The following is a 16,594-nucleotide window of genomic DNA, read 5'->3' on the forward strand; positions in this document are numbered from 1 at the left end:
TATAACTCCCATCAGCCCCACCCAGCATGGCCAATGATGAGGAATTATGGGAACTATAGTCCAGCAACATCCGGGGACCCAAAGATTGAGAAAGGCTGATTTAGATTATCTAGAGCAGTGTTCTTCAAATTTGGGTCCCCAGATGTTGTAAGACTACAACTCCCATCAACCCCAACCAGCTTAGCTATTGGACAAGGATGAGGGAAGTTGTACTCCAACAACAGCTGAGGGCCCAAGGTTGAAGAACAGTAATCTAGAGTAATCCACCTCTCCCATTTTCTCCACAGTAAAAACAGAGCAATCACATTGTTGCAAAAGCTGCTGAAGGGCAACCAAATATCCACTGACTAGTATAAGCTAATCAAAACTAGTTATTGGTTACAGAACTAGTTACAGTGTGGTTATTTAACAGACCCTTTGATTCAAGGTTCAAATAAAACTAGTATTTTGCATTTGGAATTATACAATGCATTTACATACCTCCTGAGGTTCCACCACACAGTAGTGATATAAGTACTGATTCCAGAGGATTCCAGTGTTTGTAGCTGAGTAATATGGGCTGCACAACACATTAATCTGATTGTAAAACATCGATCCAGAAGCTTGTGCCATTGGGTTTACTGCCAGTACATATACTATGGTCGCAATGAACACAAAGAAGAGAAAGATAGCACTTCCTATGATTAGAAGGAGGTAATACCTCCTTGTCCTGGACATACCAGTCTTGGTAACGTTCGTTACAAAAACCACCAATCCAGCAATAAAGCAAAAAGCTGCCATTGCCAGTATGAAGCCTTTTGCTGCTCGTGGGTCAATATAATTTCCTCCAAGGCCATAGGCACCTCCATAGCCATAAGCACTTCCAAAGCTACCATAGCCGTAACCATAGCTGCCTCCAAAACCTGTTCCTCCATAGGAAGGGTATCCCAGACCACCTCCCAGAGTACCGCCATATGCCTCCATGTCCCAAGACAATGTGGATGCAACACAAGCAAAAATGCCAATGCACATCACTATTATGAGAACTGACATGATCTTGATTATTCCTGGAGGGGAGGACCATTTGTAGAAGTGTTGAACTTCATCTTCTGGATAGTAGGAATATGCAGGCTGAGAGAACATTGGCTGAGAATGGAATTCACCACCATATGTATTATTGCTTGGAGCATAATGCGAAGGTTTGCTATGAAGACAAAAAAAAGCCTGTTACAAACAACTTTTAACCTTTTCTAGAGGATAAGTAAGAAATGTCAAGGTAATTCCCCTTGATCCCTTTAAAAAACAATCAAATCACTAACCTTTTAAATAATATACATACATAATCTGCCATGTTTGAAATACACAATATGATATGTATGTAGTCTGTACAGCATTTCACAATATTCAGCTGGCCTTGGTAGGCAATCCAAATTACTCAATTGTAGGAAGCAAGAACCTGCCCAAGGTTGGTATCCATCTCCTATTCCAGCTGCAAGTTTAGAAGGACCTTGGGGGGGGGGGGAGAATCTGATCCACTTCCCAAAACCTTACTAAGTTGTATGCAGCCATAAGCTGCTGCAGCAGCCTGGCTTACCAGAAATGACTGGAGCTGAGGGCTGTGTGTAAACAGCAATGGTGCCTCCTTGTACACTGAGCCCTTCCTAAGTGTTGAAAAGGGAGCAGGATGAGATGAAGTACTTCCATGAGGCACAATGCCATTCAGTTGATCCCCTGCCCTCCTTCTGAGATTAGAGTTGGGTAATGGGCTCCCAACTGCACCTTCTGCTCCCCTCCATCCACCCAACTCTAAGCTTTCATTTCAGCCACCTTTTAGAACAGGAGTGGGGAACCTCTGGCCTGTGTGTCAGATGTAGCTCATCAGGCCTCCTAGGCCTTAACTGTGAAGGCATTTTAGGGAAGCCAAGCCTGCCTCCCTATCCTACATCTGATGTCGTAACATGGTATCAGGTGTGGGGCATGTAAGGGCAGGGCTTTAAAAGGCACAACTGGGAATGTAAAGTGAGCTCTCTATTCCTTTGCTGAAGTAAGGTGTACTACAAACTGCCACAGCTGATGGCTAGTAGGAGCATGCCTTGCTCAAGGAGGGAACACCACTTCTCCCTTCCAGTGCTGCTTCCCAAGTGGCACATTTCGGGGATTAACAGAAAGAACACAGCAAGGATCCCTGCACTTCCCCTTTCTACCTCCAACATCAGGGGTGAAAAGGAAAAGTGGAGAGATGCTTTCAAAGCATAGGGCTGGCAATGCCTCTTGTGCAAGGGATTATGACAGATGGGCAAGACAACCCATCTGTCAATATTGTTCCCCACTTCTGCCTTAGCATCAAGTTTCTTCTTCCTTCTCCAGCACACTTCTTAACTTTAAGAAGTATTTGGTACTTGAGCTGCCACCGCTGTGTATTCCACAGAACATATCTGTAGACACTCACCATCTCACTATTATTGGTGTGGGCTGGAGGGAAGCAGCAGCACCTGTACCAAGTACTATTTAGTGCTGGGAAGTTTGCTTGTTTTAACAAAAGTTTTAACTGTTTTTAGAAGTTTTAGTTGTATTATGTTATTGTTGTGTTTTGTCACCCTAGGGTCCTTCAGGATTTAATAAGTTTAATAATTTAATAAATAAGTAATAAGTGAGAAGATTGTTTGTTCAGCGCTGACCGGTGCTGGGGAGAGAGAGGAGGTGGCAAGAGCACACAGTTCAATGAACAGGTGCTCGCAGAGGGGAAGTGAGCCCTCACCATGGCATGCATGGATTTGTTGACCTCCAACTTTACATCTGATTACCTGCCAACAAAAAGCGAAATATGAAAAGTGGCCCTTATCTGCCCGTCACAAGACCGCAAATGTGGTTGAGGGAAAGGGAAAGAAAAAGTGTCCACCTTTATTATCACAGGTGAGGATGCATGAAAACCTCTTAGGTTAGCTGGATTTATTAAATATGATGTAATATCATGTAGTAAATGTATTTACGTGCACAAGAAAGCACTATTGTGTATATGCGTGTTTATATACATGTGTGTATATATGTTTGTGAGTGTGTGCATACATACAAGAGAGATATTCCTCCCCTAAAACAAAATGGAAAACAATACTATTCCTTTTTAAATACATGAACAGAACTCTCGTACTTCCATGTATTTTAAAAGGGAGAGCAACCTCTAAAACACAAGAAGATAATTTTATAATTGACATGGCATGTGTTTTGTATTTTGTGACAAAGTGGACCTAAGGCTCATTTCAGCCACCTTGCCCACCTCTTAAAAGCATAAAAAGTGCATTAAAAGAGAGGGCAAACAGCAGCTGTATAGGACCCCATTGATCCCTATTGCCTGGTGTCCAAACAACTCACTTTTCAGTCACAACTCTGGCTTCACTCATTGGCTAAAAACACAGACAGGCTGGCTCATTTCACATAAATTGTACATTAGAAGGATACCTGCACATTTGCTTCATAACTTTCTTTGTAGGAGGGCTAGAGATTTGCTTTGTTTTTTACAAAAATGAAAGCTCAGATTCTGGGCTACCTACTGGGGGCACTCGTGGACAATGGATTGGTGGCCCCGCTGTCCATAGGAATGTCATCACAGGATAGACAATGGTTAACTTGTTTAGTGTCATCATTGCTCTGCCTTAAGCAGTGCATCACCAAACTCTCTAGCAGCAGTGGACCATCGTGTACATTTTCCAGCCTCATGTTGCTCACTAATATGGAACCAGTTTCATGGGATTCAGAGTATCCTTCAAGATCATCTCCCTTGGTCACTCCCTCATGGGCAAGAAAACCTAGAACCTACACAGCAACTTCATAGATCACCTTTGCCCAACCTTGTGCCCTCCAGATGTTTTGGAACCCCATCAGACACAGCCAACAGTCAACCTTCTCCGGGTTAGGGAAGGCTGACACAGCTATCATAATTGTACAGGGGGAGCATCCATCCGCCATAGCGCCAGCCATCTTTGCCAAAAGGTACCTCTGTTAAACAGTACTTTTGCCAGTCATTTTCAGTGTGACACTCCTGTCAACAGGCCGATGCACCTCAAGTCAAAATCTCAGCTCGCAAGACTGGAAACAGAGGGCAATTATTTTTATATTATTAAATATTTGTATGCTCAGTAAATAGCTCCTGCCCAAAAACATACACACTTTTATCATGCAAAAGTGCAGGTGTTATAATGTAATGACTAGGCTGTTAACCTCCACTAGTCACAATACACAGGAAAAGCAAAGATTAACAGTTCTGCCACTCTATTAAACAATGACAACTTGATCCTAAGCACATTATGTGGGAATAAGTTTTAACCGATTTAAAAACAGGATTTATTTCTATCTAACTTCACAATTCCAAGGTACTGGAGCTACAGAGGTGAGCACATCAGAGATTATGTTTTCTTTCCAGCCGCCTCCATGTTTTTTAAAACTATAAACCATATTTTAAGCAGAGGGATGTTATAAGACAATTTGTTGTGAAAGGGGAAGATGGATTCTGTAGCTAGAGTGTGGTGGTGTTTCTAAAGCCAGCCAGCTACAAAACTTACTTCTGTTTACGATCAAGGTGTAAATATTTGGCTATGGACTCAGATTCACTAACACCTTCGTTTGCTATGAAATCCACAAGACTGCTTGCTAAGCAAATTTGGTTTCCTATCAGGTAGCTACCCTTGTCTCCTGCCATTATATTGTCACAACCATTTTGAAATCTCTCCATATGCACAGTGGATTTAACATGGTACCATATATAAAGTAGTTTTAACAATGCTCTATATATTGTAAGGCAGTACAATCTACAGCAGGGGCAGGATGGTCTACCCCCTTATGCCCTTGAATCTCATGGAATCTCTGCCCCCCACGCATACAGAGCAAGTACGTTGTGCTTTCAGATGTAAAAAGATACCTGCTTTATGGATATGATCATTATATAATTTCATTTTCAAAATATGCATTGTTTTGTCATGAAATATCCATCATGTTAATATAACTCCACCTACAGTTTATACAATTAATGCTGGGAGCTGCCAGAATTCTTATCTTTAACCGTATACACTACTTATCTGCAATCATATGAACTAGCAAAAAGGAAAGAAAAATAGATATTTACAATTCATCAGGTCGATAAGGCGGAGGACTTTCAAATGGTCTGGATGACATAGTGGAAACTCTGGAGTGATTAACTAAGATTTTCAAATCTATAAAAGGAAAAGAAAGAATACTAATAAGCTAACTGTAGTATATTAGGTCAACCAAAAGCAAATTGTCAATAGTTATATACCAATGTGAAATGGTAACATTCTAGATTAACATTATTTACATATATATTAATATCCTGCTCTTCTTCCCAGTAGAAGCCCAGGGCATATCAGGACACAACATTGCAAACTCTTTTTAGCCAAGTAGATGTGGACAGCAGAGACTGAATTACTCATTTTCTATCAGGGGTCACCAACCTTTTTAGACCTGCAGGCACGTTTGCAACCTGGCGAAACTTGTCATGCACAACCCCCCAAACATATACCACAACCAAGTCTATTGGCTACAACAGAATACTCCTTTCAAGCCTAATTTCAGCAGGGGGAGAGGACCCTGTGGGCATCAGGGAAGGACTCTGCTGGCACATATGAATCTGCAGGTGCCACACTGGTGACCCATGTCTTACATCTATGATATAGGATTGACTATTTTTATGTTCTACCTAGATTTATGTGCAATCCTGAGTATGTCTATTTGGAAGTAAGTGTCACTTGATTCAATGGGCCTTACTCCTAAATATGTATGAAAAGGATTGCAGCTTAAGGATGCACACAAGACACACAACCAATTTTCATAATAAGCTTTCTTATTCATCATTCCATTACCATAATTAAATTATCATAATTAAATTTATTTGATGTAATGAAAATAGATTTGTCCAATATACTGCAATCCAGATTTTTAAAGATACATCACCAGAAGCCCTGATACAAGGATGAATCTTTCTCCCGCACAGCAACAACTTTGTTCATTTTAGTGGAGATGGCAGATCTATATACATGTTCAACGGCCACGTTCACATGTCATGCTAAGCCAGGTGTGTTGATTTGCAGGCTGGTGCATACAGCTTGGGCACTTCCATTTTGCTACCCTTTTCTGCAACCAACTACAAGCCTTGGCTTAGCCTGTTGTCTGAACCTGCATTGGTGGCTTGCTTCTCTCCAAACACACAATGATGTCATGCTAAACCCAGCCCCGTGGTTTGTTGCTCCTGGCTAGAAGAAGAGCAGCAGCAAAATGAAAGCACTCAAGCTGTCAGCACTCCCAAGCTGTGTGCAATATTGTGGTTTAAAAACAAACCGCACATCTTGGTTAGTGTTGCACATATGATCACCATGGCCTTTGTGTAGACCAGCCTTTGGGTCTCCAGATGTTGCTGGACTACAACTCCTATCATTCCTGACCATTGGCCATACTGGCTGCGGCTGTTGTTGTTTAGCAACATCTGGGGCCCCAAAAGTTAGGAGAGGCTGGTGTAGACAAATCTTTCACTTGTGTTCTATAAATAGTGCCAGACAGACCAATGCACAGCATCTATTTTTGTTAATATAAAGGTTTCCCTTTAAATCACCATCTCATAACTGTCTCCAAGCCCCTCCCTCATTTTTTTCAAGAATATACATTTGCAAACATGAAAATATAATGGCTATAATATATACCTATACTAAGATGATTCCCATATTTCATGGTTTAAGTTACAATGCTAACCATGCTAGGGCAGGCAGTGTTCTTCAACCTTGGGTCCCCAGATGTTAATGGACTATAGCTCCCATCCTCCTTGACCATTGACCATGCTGTCTGAGGATGATGGGACGTAGTCCAATGTCATGCGGGAACCCAAAGCTGAAGAACAATACACTAGGGGAAAGGCTCCACTGAGCTAAATGGAAATGACTTCTGAACCACCATAAACCTATTCCAGGTCATTGGAAGTACAGCCCATACAAAATCACATTTGGTTTAACCATGCCAAATAAATAAAAATATGAAGTAATGGCAGCAGGTCTACCTGTTGTGTGTTCTGGCAACTACTGGGTTTATGTAACTTGAAAAAGTGATAGATACATACAACTATAGTATTCCAACTAACTGCAGTCTACATTCTGAACTAAATTGCCATTTTGTAATTCAGACGTTTACTGGAAAACCAACAGGTAAGAGTGAGAAAACCCCTTTTAAAGTATATTCATTCTTTTAGCTAAAACAGTTTTATCATATCCTTGCAAGAAGGATAACGCACAAAATTAGGGGGGGGAAGCCTTTAATCTGATCATACCACAGATAATGCTTACAGTTTCAATCCATTCTACTCGCCTGTACTTACATATGTTATTATTTAATTCTGCGACATGCTTATGTTTGTGAAACTAATTTCCAAACTTTTGAGGAGACTGTGTCAACTGATCAGAATCCACCCTTACCCAAGACATCAAACTTCCCCAACCTTCTAAGTGCATTGTTCACAACATGCAGTGCTCCATGACGCACTTACAGAAGTCCTCCAGCTCACTAGAGCGTCTTAGCCCTCTACTCAGCAAATAGAACCCATAGCCCTTAACATGAAGCAGTTTGTGGTGAAAGCCCTTTAAATTATGTCCTTTAATATGAAAAACTTGCAACACAACCTTACACATATTTATTTGGAAGCAAGACCCACTGGGTCCACAGGGGCTTACTCCAAAATAGGTGTGCAGAGAATCGCAGCCTTAGGAAATGAAAGAACAGAAAAGTAACTGACACCACTCAAGGAAATCCTTCATGCCCTCAAAGCATCCCACGAAAATGATGCTTTCACTGCTGAGCTAAAATTGAACTGGAGCAGAGAACTACAACACCACAGGGCGTGAAGTGGGGATTTTAATCTATTGTGAATAAGAATTGTGAATAAGAATCCAGGAGACAACTTGTTTTGTATTAATTACAACAGACGAACAATAATCCTGACCATGTCTACTCAGAGGCAAATCCCAGTGAATTCAATGGGATTTACTCCCAGGTAAGTGGGGTTACTGAAGTCTTGTAAAAGAGGTGTTTGAGGATGTACATGTGAAAAAGAAGTCACACGGTTCAACCCCAGAAAGGCTAGCGGCCAGAGATATCATGATTTTACAATTAAGTGTAGAAAAATTTGATACTAACAGTTCCAATTATCTATCAGACTCTTGATGATTTAGTATCCTCTGATTGTAATAACCAGGAGTTTCTCGTAACCACACTGGGTTATAAACCACTTTCAGAGAACACAGCTCAAAGGAAAGCTACTTTCTAAATGACAGAAAAAAGAAAAGACAAAGGAGAATTCCTAAGAATCAGAAAGACTTAAGCACCTACTTGATTAAAATAATCCATTTAAACTGGATCTATCTGTAAGCAAAGCAAATCAGAACTATTGTATTGAAAGATGGACTTAACCCTTTTCAGTACACCAACAGTATAATGTTTGAGATCAATAAATTAATACATCAAGATGACTCAAAGAGCATTTGCAGAAAAACTGTTAAGAGACAAATGTAACAAAACATTACATCTCAGTCATATGAAGTAAATCACCTAGGATAAGCGTTATTCTTTCAAGTTCAAGGGGAAGGGGAAAACTAGAAAAGCATGGCTCCCTTCTTCCTTTCTTTCCCACTCACCACAATGCATACATACCCTACAGGGCTCACTCACACCCAACTTTAGGTAACAGAGAAGTTTGAACAAACTCGTTCCATCAAGAGCGATTCGGGCTGACAGTAATCTCAAATCAGGCAACAGGACTGAAGCGGCTTAAACCGAAATACTACACAGAATAACGCAACTAGTGTGGGGATAGTAGAGATCCCGCCTAAAATCACTGCTAGCCTGAGCAAAAGCACTATGATGGTCTTCCTCCCTCCCTTAATATCCACCTGCGCGGGACATTTATCGACATTTTATACTTTTTTTTAGACTCCCAAAACCAGCTCCCCGCAGACGAAAACGTACCTCCGCTCCTCCGATGAGCTCTAACCTGTTGTGTCTCCCTCCTCAAGAATTACACCTGTTTCTCCAGCTCCACCTCCCCGCAGACAGAGCGAGAGGGCGGACACCCACCGCACCCAAGCCAGCGCGGGGCATGCGCACTATCGGCATACCTGGGGAAAGGGCGGGGAGAAAGAGGCGACCTTCCAACCCTCTCCCCCTCAAAACCCGCCAAGCTTGCTCGGAGCGAGCTGCTGCCTTGTTCGGAAGGCGCGCGGCGGGAGGCGCGCGCGGCGCAGTTCCATTGGCAAAGCTCCCTCCCACTCCTTCCCAACCCAACCCAAGTTGTGGGCGGGGCCTTGCACTACTCAAAATGGCAAAAGAATGCAGTGTTTGTGCGTGAGCGACTTATTCACCTGAAACTCGCCCGGCGGCAACAAACAGGTTGTTCCTGCAATTCTTCCAAGGCGAGAGCGCGCGCTTTTAAAGCGACAAGGCTCTGTTTCGAGGTAAAGAGTTCCGCTCTGCTCTTGCCTCACCGTTTCAGCCACAAAAAACAGACAGGCATATGCCTCAAGGCATTTACCACAGACTCAGATATGGTCAACTTCATTAAGATTGCTGCATCTTCATGCTGCATTTGAAACCAGGTGTTCTTCTTTGGAGTCAACCACGTACCTATGCGCACTGGGGGAAGAGGTACTCTTTCCCTCACGCAAGTGTTTAATAATCGTCCGTACACTTTTCATTTCTGAATTGTCTCTTTTCCGCAAAATTACATTTAAACAACCAACATTTTAAAATTGATCTTAAAGGAAAGCAGGCTGAGCTCATATCTGAGCCAGGATTTAGGCTGTAATCCTAACCATGTCTCCTCAGAGGTAAATCCTGCTGAGTTTAATTATGTTTATTTCTAGATAGATGGAGTTAGGATTACAGCCTTAGCCCTCAACCACCACCACCCCTCCATCACCACCTATACTCAGCCCTACAATATAAAGCAGTGTCTCTGAAGATATACAGACTTAAATTTTGAGAGTTAAGAGCGACCTTAGAGGTCATCTAGCCCAACCACATACTCAACACAGGAATCTTTTTTGGTTCCACCTGGCACCAGCCATGCACAAGAATAGAGAATGAGATTATCGTTGCTTTCCGTTGAATCCCTTTTACCCATTGCTAGATAAACACCATCATTTGAGAAAAGCCTAGAACTTCTGTTTGCCATCTATGTACCGTTACAGGATTGGGGGGCTGATATGTATGATATCTTTTGAGTTCTCTCCAAGCCTGTGGTTTTATATCTGTAAGATGAGAGTCTGTAGTTGAAGGAACTGCTGAAGTGGTCAAACCAGTGTCTTTGTTAATGGCTCTATATGGACCTTCCGTAAAATGAACCTGACAAAAGAGAATTCTAACTGGGAGTGTGATTAAATGAGTCAAAGTATAGGGAGAGAAAATGGTTGTATATAATTGTTATCCAGTGATTCCATGAGATAAGTTATCAGTTATTTAAAGTGTTCCTATCTCAGCTTCAGACAGGATGTTATGCATTTAGAGAACTTTAGAGTTTGAGAGGTTTTTATATCCCTGAAGTTCCAAAGGTGAAAAGAAATCCAAAGGAGTCAGCCACTTCAGTACGTGTTGTCAAACACCTTTTTAAAAAACTGTTATTTTTCACATTGAGATACACTCAAATACTAGTGGTGGGTGTGGGCTTGCCATACAGCCTCAAACCCAACATGCTAAAATGTTTAGAATGTCAAATTTCTGGTGAAGTCATGAGAATCAGAGAAATATAGACACAATGAGATTCAGAGGCAGTTGGAAGATGTACAGAGGAATATAAGGAGCTGCCTTATATAGTCAAGACTGTAGAGCCATCCCAATATTTTAGACTACAATTCTCTTCCGCCCCAGCCTCCTTTGACAAGACTTTAAAATTCACCCATTGAAGGGAAGATTTTTTGCCAAGCAACCAAAAGGAGGACATACAGCAAGAGTAGCCAGAGGCACATGTTAATACCAGCAGGCACTAGGGGTTCACTGAAATGGGAGTCAGAGCCCCACCAGGTAGAAAGGGGCAACATGTTCAGAAAAAACAACAACTCTTGTCAGAGATGGAGATGTAAAATTTCCAGAAAAGCTATGGGAAATATTTTTTTTCCTGGTTTTGGGGAAAGGGTATTTTGGGGGAAATTTAAATATATACAATACTATGGGTGTATCAAACACTGCCATTCCACTTGCTTGCACACTGGAACTCCTGTGCAGCCTCCTCATAATCTCAAAATCTGCTCCAGAGAGTTGGGAGATTCTCCAAAGCAGAGTTTGAAGGTGCATGAGGAGAGGAAGTCCTGTTGCACAGACAGAATGCCCTCTCGTGCAGTGCTGGATGCAGCTCTTACTCTCATATGAAACCTAAACTTATTTTGCTGTTTTAAAATGCATATGTATATTTATGATTATTATTTATTACATTTGTATACCGCCCCATAGCCGAAGCTCTCTGGGTGGTTTACAACAATTAAAAACATTAAAAACAAATATACAAATTTAAAAACACCTTTTAAAATGACAGTCACAAGCTCTGTTCTGCAGTTGGTTTAGAAATGGGAAACTGACTTGTGCAGTTCCAGTACAAGATCTGCAATGGTGACTCTCCCTGTGTTGAGATATGAGCCAGATAGGCATATCTGGAACCCATACATCTCACTGCTAGGGTGCCAATCATTGCTGCTTGGAATGTTATGCCAAATGTGTGATGAACAAGTTAGTCACACATCTTCTTTAAGCGTTTCTTCACTCTAGCTTCTTGTCCTAACTTGCCTTTTAAAACACACTTTACAAATTTATTTCATCTTTAAAAGGACCCATTCCCAAAGCTGTCTCTGGTGTGGTGCCTGTTGCTCACTAACGTCTACTCATCAGTGCCACTAGGGTGGAACTGCAGATTATGCATGAAATGAAGACACTAGTTTCTGCTGCTGCCTTGTGTTGATTTCCCCCAACCCCTCTCCTGTATAACTTAATTAGCATATAAAATCATATCATTTTGCACACTTATGAAAATTACAGAGCACTCCTCTGCAAGCATACTCAGAAGCAAGACCCATTCTGTTTAGTAGTTATTCCCAGCTAGATGAGCAAAGGATGTTAGTTGTTCTGAAGAGAGAAAAAGTCAACCTCAAGGGAGCAGCCAGGTCAAAAGAACATCAGATGCAGGATCCTTGCTTCTAGTATCTCTAAAATAGGCTTAGAGATCTTGCTTCTAGTATCTCAAAGGTCACCAGAAGGCAGCAAGCTGCCGTTCACATTTAAGTGCAGAAATGCATCTTGAATTGGTGCATTAAGTATACAATATATATAGGAATTCTAATTCTCTAATGCTGAAGATTTTTTTCATATAAAAATCTTTAAACTGCATATTTTGAGTGAGTAAAATCTTCACTTAAAAAAAATTCATTCATTTAACAAATATATTTATGAGATTTCCCCCCCCCCCTGCATTCCTTCAAATTTTCCATTGGAAACACTGGAAAAAGAGAGTTTCCTCCTAATTTTTCTAGTCAGAGGCTAAAAGAGAGGGAGCTCCCAGCCTTTCCCAACTAGTGGGCCACCAGGTGTTGTTCAACCACAACTCCCATCAGCCTCAGCCAGCATTGCCAATGGTCAGGAAAGATGGGAATTGTGGTCCAACAACATCTGGTGGCCCACTAGTTGGGAAAGGCTGTCCCAGGACTTAATCCCACACTGCAAATGCCAAAAACCAGATTAGTTTCAACAAGCGATGGTGTGGAGTTGACTTGTGTTTAAGCTATCCACAGTTCCAAGTTTAGAAGCCATAGTTAATTAAAAGCAAAACAACAACAACAAAACCCCGCAAGGTTGAAAAGAGGAGAGAGGGGGCACATGAGTTCAGGAGGAAGCATGTGTAATTCACATAGCCCTAAACCATGGTTTGGTGTTATAACTAAATGCAGCCGAATATGATTCTACAGTTTAGATAATTGTATATGTTCAACTTGAGAAATACTCTGACTGATATTATAGCAAGATAAATTAATTTACTTGGATGATGGGTTATTTAGTTATTTTCTCTTACAGAATGGGAAATCAACACATTCATCTACTTTTGACTAAAACTGTACCAGCATGCTGTCTTCTCAATGGAAGAGTTTGGTAGAGATATATTGAATAAAACATAGCTCTACTTGGAATTCTTTGTCTTTTGTTCTACCCTGAGCACGTGCTAAAACAGAGTTTAACGAATTTCCTAGATATTATTAGGAATGAGCACACTTCATACACAAATACATACATACTTGTGCACATTTTGCAATTAAGGGACTCTGTCATTCATCCAATAATTCATATCCTCAAAAACAAGAAATTAAAAGAGGATGACAAATCCTGATTATGCGTGGATAAATTAGCTATGATGAGAGTTGCATCATTCTATTTAAGTATCTTTTCCTTCGGCTTTCCTTTTCTCTTTCTTGCATAATGCTTTGAATCATATATTTTCCCAAGTGCCCTTCTTTGAAATAATTACTTTGAAAAGCGAGTTAACACAGAGATTAAGTTCCGACAGATGTTAAATATGCCCCCAGGATAAAAACCTCAAGTACATGTAACATGGAGTGGAATTAAGAATGTACAGTCATGCTTAATTTAGCAGAGTTTGTTAGAATACAAGCAGTTCTAAATACCTGTAGCTTCTTTCCTTTCAAATCAGCAGAGCATAGGTTCAATCTGATAAACAGATACTGCTTATGTCATACTAATAAAAGGTAACACATTAAATACTTCCTTGCACAATACACAATTAACATCATGAAGCCATTGCCCAAATATTTAAAAGCATTTATATACCAATATTTAAAAGCATTTATATACCCAGGGCTGGATTTAAACTTGTTGTGGCCCTAAGCTATAATATGAGTGAGGCCCTTCCCTCTTCAACAAGTATGTGCATTACTTACAGGGTTAGCACAGTCAACGCCACCACCAACACGTGGGCTGTTTTCTGCAAGAATCCAAAAGGCTGCATGTGTACAACTTCTATACTGTTTACTGTTGTCGGCAAGCGAGCCACAACGATATTCAGTATGTACCAAAAATTATCTTCATTTTGTATGATGTTTATGGTTTCCCAGTGGCAATGTTGTAAACCTTTTTTTTCTTTCTAACACAAGGCTGCTCGTAATGTGAGGCCCTAAGCTGTAGCTTGTTTAGCTTGTATGTAAATCTGGCCCTGTATATATCACCTTTCTGAATACAAATTCCTCCAAGGCAACTTACATATTAAAATAAGAGTGCATCATCAGCTAACAGACTAATATTCCCCCCCCCCAAAAAAAAGCTCTCAAAGAACAATTCTAGTTAATAAAAATATTGGCCAGAATCCAGAAACTAAAGGCATATAACAACAAATGGTTTCACATGCTCCATGGAATTTTTTACTGTTTTCTCTTTGACTAAGCAGAACCTGCCATTCCATATCACAAACTGTTTTTATCAGGTTCAAAAGCACTTTACCATGTGGCATGCAGGGCAGCTGCTTCTCTTCAACACTAGTCCAATTCTCCCATGGGAGTACAAAGGTAGTTTCAGATACCTATAGAACCTGACTATTATCTGTAGGTACTGTTTCATCTTCATGACTGAGAACATTAGACCACAAGTATTCTTGTTTTTCAAAATATAAGATTACACACTATGCTAATTCTGCCGTAAGTGTTTAACTTGCTCTTTATTTACTGCCAAAGTAAAAAAGAACAAGCCTGAGCCATTTTTTCCAGAAATCTTTAGTTCTTCTTTCCATACATTTTATGCAACACATTACTTTCAAAATAATGGGCATCTTTTACGCTCTGTTTAGCTATAACTATTCTATTGCAGACAGAAAAACTACTGATTTTAAATGTTCAAGAAGCCTTTTCTAGATGTCCAAAAACTATAATTACATTGTAGAATCTACCAGATATTATAAATTACTTTCTTAATTTGTTGTTATATGCCTTCATCAATCACAACTTATGGTGACCCTATGAATCAGCGACCTCCAATAGCATCTGTTATGAACCACCCTGTTCAAATCTTGTAAGTTCAGGTCTGTGGCTTCCTTTATGGAATCAATCCATCTCATTTGGTCTTCCTCTTTTTCTACTCCTTTCTGTTTTTCCCAGCGTTATTGTCTTTTCTAGTGAATCCTGTCTTCTCATTATGTGTCCGAAGTATGATAACCTCCATTTCATCATTTTAGCTTCTAGTGATAGTTCTGGTTTAATTTGTTCTAACACCCAATTATTTATCTTTTTTTGCAGTCCATGGTACGTGCAACACTCTCCTCCAACACCACATTTCAAATGAGTTGATTTTTCTCTTATCTGCTTTTTTCACTGTTCAACTTTCACATCCATACATAGAGATCGGGAATACCATGGTCTGATCCTGACTTTAGTGTTCAGTGACACATCTTTGCATTTGAGAAGCTTTTCTAGTTCTCACTCTTAAAGATATCATCAGTACAGGGCATAGTCACCATGTGGTCCCTTTACTTTCATGATTATATTTCCAGAATTTGCCATCTTTCCATGCAAGCATTTACTGTGAAACAATTTGATACTGCTGTGGCTCTGAAGGTGCATTGTTAAACCTGTTTCTAGATAATGGAATAAAGCAGACAATGTTAACACTTCAGTTCAGCTGCAACAATTCTAAAATGGATTTAAAAATGTATAGCACACATGCAAGCTGTTTTCTATTCTTCATAAAACTGGCAAAGTTAATGTTCACTTTTCAAAAGAGGTCATAGTGTATTGCTGAACCTGAACAAGTCTACATTGTGATTTATTTATTCCTCCAAAATGAACTGAGGTTGCTGAGTTACACAAGGCAATTAAGACTAATTCACGTGTCTCAGAAAGAGGTTATCATTTCTGAATGTGTCAATTCTTGCTGAAAATGTTTTTCATACTTTATGTATTTGTGAAGGGCAAGACACTCTGGCCTCTGCCATCAGTCAGGAGATCAACGGCTATTGGGAAGCTGCTCCCTCCACCCTCCAGGAAGAACATCATGGCAAAGGGGAGACTAACTGGCCCCATCTATTACCCACAGAAGGAGCAGCTGCAAGGAGCTTGTTTCACCCCTGTAAGAAACTCTGTAACTAAGAACTAGTGTCCCAAGTTTTCTTTCCCCCCTCTTCCCTCTCAATTCCTTTCCTTTTGTGTCATGTCTCAGATTGTAAGCCTGAGGGAGGGGTCCGTCCGTCTTATTGTTGAGAGTCACTCTGGGAGCCTTATTTTTTAGCTAAGGAACATGTTTTGTGGGACCCGTCTCCTTTTCTGAATCTATATACTATTCTGTTCGACGTGGAATTGTTTTATAATTGTAATGGTTTAATCTGTTGTTATAATTGCATATTCTATTGCCACAACCACCCTGGGATCTTGTAGTGAAGGGTGGGTAAGAAATCTTATAAATAAAATACTGGGTTTTTTTTCATGATTTCCTCCCAATTTTGTGCAAAAAGCTTTTTTTTAATGCTTTTAAAAGCATTGTTTTAATATGTTTATAAAGATGTTTTGTTTTAATAGATTTTAAAGTTGTTTTTAAGATG

The 16,594-nt window shown here is 40.3% G+C and overlaps 1 protein-coding gene and 1 long non-coding RNA gene across 3 annotated transcripts in view; one reads left to right on the top strand and one right to left on the bottom strand.

Moving 5' to 3' along the window:
- OCLN (occludin) overlaps positions 1 to 9,262 on the bottom strand; it is a 29,912-nt gene extending 20,650 nt beyond the window's left edge. The window contains exons 1-3 of one of the 2 annotated variants that reach the window (XM_061621443.1): positions 8,992 to 9,262; positions 5,096 to 5,183; positions 481 to 1,183 (exon numbers count right to left, since the gene is read on the bottom strand). In XM_061621443.1, the coding sequence (XP_061477427.1) occupies positions 481 to 1,183; positions 5,096 to 5,145 (753 nt within the window). In that variant the 5' untranslated portion in view covers positions 5,146 to 5,183; positions 8,992 to 9,262. Of the gene's footprint in view, positions 1 to 480; positions 1,184 to 3,970; positions 4,063 to 5,095; positions 5,184 to 8,991 lie in introns of those variants that run through there. The other variant, XM_061621447.1, reaches the window with a different exon arrangement.
- On the top strand, positions 9,158 to 16,479 carry LOC133381888 (uncharacterized). The gene is made up of 2 exons (XR_009761744.1): positions 9,158 to 9,476; positions 15,967 to 16,479. It is a non-coding gene; the product is annotated as an uncharacterized LOC133381888 (long non-coding RNA).
- Positions 16,480 to 16,594: the final 115 nt, after the last annotated feature.

The sequence above is a fragment of the Rhineura floridana genome, chromosome 1 (genome assembly GCF_030035675.1).
Source record: "Rhineura floridana isolate rRhiFlo1 chromosome 1, rRhiFlo1.hap2, whole genome shotgun sequence".
NCBI classification, from domain to species: Eukaryota; Metazoa; Chordata; class Lepidosauria; order Squamata; family Rhineuridae; genus Rhineura; species Rhineura floridana.